Raw genomic sequence first — 8,791 nt, forward strand, 5'->3', positions numbered from 1 at the left:
TTTACTAGTAGTTTGTAATTGCAGTAGCTTGTACCACAAAGGTTTATAGTGTCAGATTTGAGTCATGTCACGTGGGACTGTTACTGAAATTTTCAGTGATTCTTTGGATTATGTGTGAAACAAACCCCAGTAATTTTAGTTTAACATTTTTTAATGTAATTCAGGAGATCAGCCAAATCCAGCACCAGCAGGGCAGGTTGACTATACCAAGGCCTGGGAGGAGTACTACAAAAAAATGGGTAAGTGTGCTGGGGGTTTTCTGTTGTTTTTTCTGTTCCACATTCACAGTGCAATGTTTTAGGAGACTTGTCTGTTTTGCTGGATGAGATGAGGGCTTCTACCCCCAGAAAGAAATTGAAATGCACAGTCATGTCTTCTGAACCAAATACTGCTGAGAAACAGACTTGAAATTTTGTGTTGTTTTTAGGCACTTCATGGTACTCAGGCTAGTAATCAACTTTACAAAAATGAGATGTCTTTGATCATTGGGAAACAGCAACTTTTAACTGTTTCATTCTGAATATTATAAAGTGCATTTCCTCTGTTTTGAAGTTCACTTTTATCTACTTTATGAAGCTATTTTTTTATGTTTGGTAATTGTTTTCCAGTTCTCTTCAGATTACATATGATATTTTTTCCTTGTGCTTTGCTTTCTGTGTTTCCAGTTACTATACTAAAGCATCATCATTAGCTATCATTTATACTGTGCCTTTTTAAAAATAGTATTTGCTTTGCAGCACTTGAGAGCTGTTTTTAAACTGCAGATTATGTGCTGTTGGTAGCTTTCTTTATAAAACTGAAATCAATGTGCTGGTTAAGTTGATTATTTCATTATTTTGTGTATAAGGAGAGAGTATGTGGCAGAAGGTGTCATTACCTTTTAAATCATGGTTGTGTTCTGTCTGCTGAAAAAAAATGGTTTTATAATCCTTGTGGGAAGCTGAACAAGTTGCCAGTGATATTGCAGTTGGTGTTTTGGATTTTCTTGTACTTAGTCAAGTATGAGTGACCTGAAAATGCTAAAAAACTCCAGAATATGCCCATCCAAACAATAATAGGATTTTCAGAGTGGCTTACTACTGGTGTGATATGACTCTGCTAATCATGGGGAACCCCTAACTGTATTTTTCACTGAACAGTGACTTGAATATTAACCTGAGTCAGAAATACAGTGGCAAAGCCCATGTCCCTTTTCAGACCCTTGTTTCAGGGGCTACTGCTTTGAGTAGCAAATACTCCAACAAGTCTCTCACAGATAACAGTTCCCTTTAAACATGAAGTCATGATCATTAGTAAATGATCCATATGCCACTATCAGAATTTTTAACTTAATCATTTAAAGTCATTCCCATATATTGGGGGCTTGACGTACAGTTAAAGGATTCAGTAATCAAATAGGAGTGGTTTTAAAAGATTCCTTAGCATTGTAGTGGAGAGAAGAAACAAAGCAGTTTACTTTTACTAGAATCACCCTTAATAATGTTGAACTATAAAATCTTCTAGTGTTTCCTTTCTCAGCCCTCCTTAAAGGAGATGTGTTCTGTGTTTCTCATGCTTCCTCTTGTGGTGACAGTAATTTATAAGTAGAGATATTATCTCATAGTAATGATGAAATTGGAAAGAGTGTACCTGGGGATAATTTGTAACCCCGTTAAAGGTAGTTTTTGTTAAAATAATTGTTCAGAAGTGTCAGTTGTAAGCTGTAGTACATTAAAAGTTGTAAAATGTGATAACAGCTCTAAAGATTTTAAGAAATACAAGTTTTGTTAGAAATTCCATTACTGTATAAAAGATGGATAGACTTTCAGAGCTTACCTACAGTGTAAGTGGAAAGAACTAAGTTGTAAGGAGAGTTGGAAAATGGAAGGTTGTCTTTTGATGGTTTTCAGGATCATGCTTTGCCAAATGCTCATGTTCTCTCTCACACTTGGTGTTTTTGAGAGGACTAAAAGATTACACATGGGTAGGAGTAGTGTGAGTAGCTAGGATTCTTCATGTGAATTTTCTTTGTTTAAGTATTTAAAGAAAAACAACCAAGCAAAGCCAACCTTCAGTCTGATACTCTAGAAAACACTTCATTAGAATTTCTGATACTCATGTTCCTTAGAAAGTTGCTCAGTGGACTTGTATTCAAATAAAAAGTGAGTTGGTTTCAGGTAGAACAGGAAACTTTAGGCCCTCATCATGTGGGAGCTGCCCCTGTCTGTTGATAACAGAACAGACAGTTTGGGTGCACATGGAATTGTACAGGGTGCAGGCTTGCGTTTTGCTTGGGTTTGTTTATTTCTTGTGGGGTAATGTGATGTGGTGATTTGTTTTTATTGGGTTTGGGGTTTTTTTTCCCCTAGTATCTTAGAAAAAACTTGCAGAGGTAGTGGTTTTTTGGTAATATCTTAATTCTGACTAGAACTTTGATTTGAAAGAATCCGTTAAGAATATGAATTAATGAGTTTCATAGGACAGTAATAAAAGTTCTGATTTGGAAGCTCAGGAAACTTGAAATAAAGCCCTACATATAAAACCCTTTTGTTTGGGTGCCTGCAAGTGTGTGTGGACAGATACTTAGAGTATAGAGAGTGTTGCTGTGCTTGGAGTCTTGCACATTTAGTAGTGGTAACTGCAAAAACGCCTCTCAGGAATTGTAAAGATTAGTGGTACTGAGAGGGGTGTATTTGGTGTTTCTGAAGTTGGAGGAAAAAGGAAGTAAAGATGTCTGTGACAGATGTTCTGTGGAAGAACAGCACAACTGAAAGGTTGCTGTAATTTTCTTTTTGTTTGGTTTTTTTAGTATGCTGAAGAGTCCCTGTGTATCAGTCTGGCACTGGGATTTTAGTCTGTCAGTTGATTATATTGAAAGAAGTAATTCTGAGCTCTTTTTGAGAGTGTATCTGTACATGCTCTTGTTTCTAGAGATTAGAACTTCCACAAAGTGTGGAAGCACATTTCAGGACTGTATTCTGTAGTGGAGTAAATGTTTACAAAAATTATTGCACTTTTTGAAAAATGTAACCTGCAATAACTTTGAAATTGAATGAAGTATGCCAGCATTGGGGAAGTAAATGAATTGGCATCTGCTGAGCTAATGAATGCAGTCTGTAAAATAAGGTACAATTAGTCTGGGTGGATTACAAAAAGTTTTGCTTCTTGGTATGTATTTAAATACTACTGTTGTTCAGGTCAGCAGGCTTTAAACATAATTCATGATTCTGAATCAAGAGGCTGAAAAAACTGTCCTTACGGTTCCTTAATTTGGATTTACATGGGAGTCATTACATTAAAGTAATAGAATGAGTGTTTAGGCTGAAAGAGGCAGCCACAAGTTTATTCAGAGCCTTGGAGGAATATTGCTGGGTGATATTTGTTGAGATTCTCTCATTTCTGTTGCAACAACAAAGCTGTGCAATTGCAATTCCTTGCAGGTCAAGCCGTGCCTGCCCCTGCTGGGGCTCCTCCGGGCGGGCAGCCGGATTACAGCGCGGCGTGGGCCGAGTACTACCGGCAGCAGGCAGCGTACTACGCCCAGACAAGTCCCCAGGGAATGCCCCAGCATCCTCCAGCGCCACAGGTACAGTCCTGAAGTGCTTTTTGGCTGGCTTCTGTCTCAGTGGTTGTAGATATTTTTTTGCATGTCTCCTGCTTTGTTCCTTTGGGGTATGCATCTTTTTTTCTAGCAAAATAGCTATCAGAATAATGAGTAGATGACTTTGTTTACCTGATAACTTGAGTTCTGTATCTATCCATATGTTTGGTGATTGTTTTTTTTTATTAAAAAAAAGAAGAAAAACTTTCTCCTCCCAGGGGTTTGAAAACCATGCAAGAAGCCACCACCATTTACATTAACCAATTTTTCTTTCTTAAAGGCTTCACTCCTGAGTTAGCTCGATTTAAAGGATTTTCTTTAACTTTTTGTGTATCTCTTATGTATCTCTTCTGCACAGGGCCAATAATAAGAAGTGGACAATACAGTATTTGCTTCATTGTGTGGGGGAAAAAACCTTTGTTAAATGTATGGATGCAGACGCCTTGATGAAGATCTTAAATTTGGTTTAAAAAAATAGTGTTTTTGAAAATGTACAAAATATCTATCACTACTGATAGGAGGTAATATTTCTGTGTAGAAATGAAAAAATGGTTTGTTTTTAGTATTAGTGTAGATGTACACATTCCAGCAAATGTATTTGCAATTATGTGGTCAATGCTTTGTGATATAAATGTACTTTTTCAATGTATACTTTATCACTTTTAAAATGCCTGTTTTGTGCTTTACAATAAATAATATGAAACCTCCTGTGTCGGTAAGTTGGATATGTGGGGATATGCAGTATTGATTATAGGATTGATTTGCAACGCTGAATCAAGGTACCGCTACACAAATGAGTTGGGTTTTTTTCCCCCCCCATAAGCCTTGCTGAGTTTAAAAACTTGTCATTAGCATGTTTTTCCCCTCTTGCAGAATAGCTGTAGATGGAGGATCTCTTTCATTCATTGTATTTTGCTGCCTAGCACCAGTAATCTCGATACCTTAATTTTTTTTCTACTTGATTAAAACTGCATGTGTTTAAGAAGATGATCTTTTGGCATACTTCCATTGCATTAACAGTGAAATTTCCTTTTATACATGACCACTGTTTCAGACCTGTGCAGCTGCTATAACAGATAACTTTTGTTGTTAATTGAATACTTCAAAACTGTTCCTGCATAACTATTCTATGGATTTTTTCAGACTAGTTATAAAACTTACTTTAAGTGTAATGTGCTTAAGCCTTCAGTTTAAAGTAGTCCACTTCAAAACTCAGTGTAGAAAAGTCAATGTGGTAATGCATAGTAGTTACAAAAATTGCGTCTGTCCTTAAACGCTGTTTTGTTTGAGTGATGGGAGTGGTTGAGAACTTCCTGCAGAGCAGATAACTTCTCTTTTTGTAAATATTCAAGTATTTGAATCAACTGATTATTTTTTTATATATACTTGAAGCTTCTTATTGCTCTAATGCTCATACTAAAAAGCTGATTCTCTTGAAATCCTGTGTTTGCTCTTTGCATATTTATTGGCTCTTTGCATATATTAGACTACATGCACTACAGTCTGTCTTGCCATTGTCTGTTGAAGTGCAGGTTTGATCCAGCCAGTATAGAACTAGCTCTATAGGGGTGAGGAGGACTGTGCTGTGTATCATCCTTGATTGTTCCTTCAAGGAGCATTGCACTGTAAGTACATCAGAATGACAAATTGATGAACTGCAACAGTATCTTTTTGTCAATGTTCCACATAATGCAAATGCTGTGCTTGTGTGATATTATGTTGGAATACAGTGCTGGTATCTTAGGAAATCATAATTGCTTCTTAATTCAGAAACATAGGTTTGCTTATATATATACATACACATAATCTGAGTTTTGTGGGTAAGTATTTCTGAAACTTCTAGCAATAGCTAAAGAAAATCATGTTTCTGTTTATCTAAGAGTTTCTTTCATTAGTACTCATGAGACAGCTGTCATTCAGTGTTTTAAAGTATGCATATCATAACATTGAAGTCTTTGAGAACCACTTGTTAGACAGAGTTGTCTTTGTCTCCAGCTAGTTTGCGGATATGTAGTGATGTAGGTATGTTTTAAATAATTCTGTAACTGTTAATTGCTTTCATTTTTGGAACACCATGTTGTTGCTTTGAGAATTAAATTTTTTTAGGGTGGCTGCACAGAGAAGTAAAAGTTAAGGCTTGAAAACTGAAGTAGTTTTTTCAGGTAATCAGCAATGTATGCATTGTGCTGTAGAAATAGAAGGAATTATTTTTATCCTTTTAAAGCTAGGAATTTGCTGGTAGCTTGAAGAAGGCTAGGACAGTATTTGCTATCTTTAGTGTAGGGTATTAAGTTTAATAGTTCAGGTATTTTGCATGGTATTTTGTAGATAACCTTACAGAATGGTGCATTTATTATGTACTAAAGTGAGCAAAATTAAATTCACTGGATTCTTTATCATTCGCAAAATGGAGGCTGTTGATTTTGATTCATTTAAGGTATAAAATCTTTATTAATTGCAAACAGTGCAATTATTTATACTTCACAGTGCCTTCCCAGACCTTCCACCTTAGGTTCTGCTGCAAAAAAGCAACAGGTAAGCACAACCTAAGGAAGTATATAAATTAATATATTTCAGTACATTAATGTTGTCCCTGTGAGATCTTTGTGGTTGTGTATTGAAAAGCAATCTGCTGCTTCCCCAAATGCATTGTTACTCACGGTTCCATTCGAGTGGAAAATCTTAAGTTTTTAAACAACTGTTTATATTTCTAGGTCAATATGTATTTTTTTCTTTTTTTCTTTTTTTTTTTTTTTTAGAAAAGAATGTTAGATTGCAGTAATTGAACTTGATCAGAATAAGTAATTTTTGTTATTTTACCCAAATAGATAATTGTTGCAATTAAAGAATCAAAACCTTTAAAATGTGCAGGAATTGCTTTGGTTAGAAATGTCAACAGCCTTCACAAATGTTTTTTTTATGATAGGGCACTATTCCCATTAATCCGTAAGACCTAAATGTGAAGAATGACTTCTTGTTGTTATCACTGAACTTGATAACTTGTCTTACAGTTCTAGTGTGTTAGTGGAGTTTGCTTATTAATACTTGACATGGTAGGAAAAGAGATTTTGCAGTTTGAGATGAGTATGTTTTAACTGAAAAAGCATGAGCACCAGTTAACAGTACAGCAAATAATATTTTATTGCTATAGCAGTCAGTGTATGCTGTTTCTTGATATTTTTAACTGAATTGCTGAATATTTTGATAGTATAAAATGTTAAATGTCTTACAGATGGTCTGGTACAGGTTTTTATTCTGAGCTTTTGTTGTTGGTTTTTTTTAGCTTAACATAAAGCAGCATCTGTTTGGTTTTTGTTCATTATTCTGCTTCTAAAATGTGCTGCTCCTCTTTCAAAAGTCCTGCTTATCTGTACATCAAAGAAAAATATTCAAAAATACTGCCTTCATTTTCACACACAGTGCTGAAGATGCTGCAAGCACCAAATCATAGCTCATAGAATCAGGTCCTGAGATAGTTACTACCAGTAAAGAGGAATCCTTTGAGTGTTTGCCATTGGTGAGCCGATGAGCATGGACCATAGAAGGGCTCCATGTAGAAGGTAAAATTGGCAAAAGCATAACAGATTTGAAATGTATCCCATACATAATGATATAGGGTATAATTTTTGTTTTGATCACTTTTCATTCTTTAAAGTATTCTTTGTTTGACCATTAATGTTCCATAATCTGTTAAAGTTTTTTAAACTGTGATTTAATAATATAAACCATCTATTTTACTTTATATTCTTCTAAACAGTCAAGCTAATTTTTGAACTGAATTAATAGTTGTGCTTCAGTTTCTCAAGCCACTTAGTATTTCATCTGTAGCTTAACATGTAATTTCATTTTTGATGTGAGAAGAGGGTAGGTGTGTACCATTTGGATTTTGATACTGTGGATTTAGTGTGGGGGTGAGTCATTTGTTCACTTCCTTTTTACATGGTACTTTTTCCTTCAGCTGTTGCTCCTGAAATATCTTGAACAGTCTTTCAGTTGCTAATTTAGCCTGTGGGAGGAGATAGAGAAGAAAAAGCCAGTGTATTGGGATGTTGCTAGTGTGGAAGGTGAGATTTCTTCTGTGTAGCATTTGAGGTGTATTGGCTTCCAGCTTCTCACTGCAGGGCTTACAGGCATGCTGGTCAGTGCAGAGCACCGTGTTCCTTTTCTGTTTCAACTCTTGTCTCCAAACTCAGAGTTCCTGGGACAGCAGTAGATTATTGGAGTTACCCCAGTAGCCAAAAAGATAACTGAATTTGCTTAGAAATGCAGTGAACTTGTCCAAAAGGTGTCTTGAAATGTTTCCTGCTTACCCCACCCATCACCTCTTAGTGTCCCACAGTGAATGTGAAGAGTAAGGAAAGTTTTAAAAGCAAGCATTATGTTCCAAGTAGGAAAAGAATTTTCATATCGCTTTCTGCAGCCTATACTTAATTAGGACATTGAATAAAATACCAGGTGGATTCTCTTTAGGGTGGCTTAATTGTAAGTCATCTGTTTCACTTGTCAGGGAGATAGGATCATGATTCACTTGCACAGCCTATCTTGAATTATTTCATCTTTATACTAGTGATATTTTACTGGATGGTAGAAACTGTTTCTCCCCATTTCTTTCCAGAGTAATTCTTAAGTTTTCCATTGCATGCTAAAAGTTTTTCCATTTTGCTTTTTCTCCAGAAGTGGGGGGAGGAAGGGAGGACTGGGCTTTTCAGAAAGCAAACAGTTGACAGGATTCCCTCTTCCCTAGTAATAGCTTATGAAACTCTTGTGTATGCACAAATATTTCTCTTGCGTGCATGTGAAATGCCTTTTCGTCCTGAGAAAAGTGTTCTCTGCAGAAACTACCCGTGTGTAAACAGAAGATTGGCTTTAAAAGGCAACTGTGATGGGAACAGTGTCTTAGGGAGATGCAGCTTGGACTTGAGGTAAATTGAATGCTTTACAAAAATGTGGTTTTGAGCTTGCATTGACATTGTATGTAATATGGGTACACATTAACTGTATAATGGTTTTGTATGGTTTTTCTCAATAAATGTAAACTGATGAATAATAATAGCAATGGTTTTGTCTTTTTTATGCTCCTATCCCTGCCTTTGTTATTTTGAACTTACAGCTTCAGAGCAAAATTATTGTATCCACCTGTACTTCTGTGAATGACTATCACCCACAAAAAATGAAGTAAAATGTTATTAAATACTAATTTAAAACACCATG

General features: G+C 35.8%; 1 protein-coding gene across 17 annotated transcripts in view; it reads left to right on the plus strand.

Moving 5' to 3' along the window:
- FUBP1 (far upstream element binding protein 1) overlaps nucleotides 1–8,791 on the plus strand; it is a 33,096-nt gene that overhangs the window by 12,922 nt on the left and 11,383 nt on the right. For 4 of the 17 annotated variants that reach the window (XM_064719190.1, XM_064719185.1, XM_064719193.1 and 1 more), the window contains exons 18-20: nucleotides 165–239; nucleotides 3,420–3,565; nucleotides 5,108–8,630. In XM_064719190.1, coding sequence (XP_064575260.1) covers nucleotides 165–239; nucleotides 3,420–3,565; nucleotides 5,108–5,146 — 260 coding nt within the window. In that variant the 3' untranslated portion in view covers nucleotides 5,147–8,630. Of the gene's footprint in view, nucleotides 1–164; nucleotides 240–3,419; nucleotides 3,566–3,938; nucleotides 8,631–8,791 lie in introns of those variants that run through there. The other 13 variants (XR_010441148.1, XR_010441147.1, XR_010441145.1 and 10 more) reach the window with 12 other exon arrangements.

The sequence above is a fragment of the Zonotrichia leucophrys genome, chromosome 8, assembly GCF_028769735.1.
Source record: "Zonotrichia leucophrys gambelii isolate GWCS_2022_RI chromosome 8, RI_Zleu_2.0, whole genome shotgun sequence".
In the NCBI taxonomy this organism is placed as follows: Eukaryota; Metazoa; Chordata; class Aves; order Passeriformes; family Passerellidae; genus Zonotrichia; species Zonotrichia leucophrys.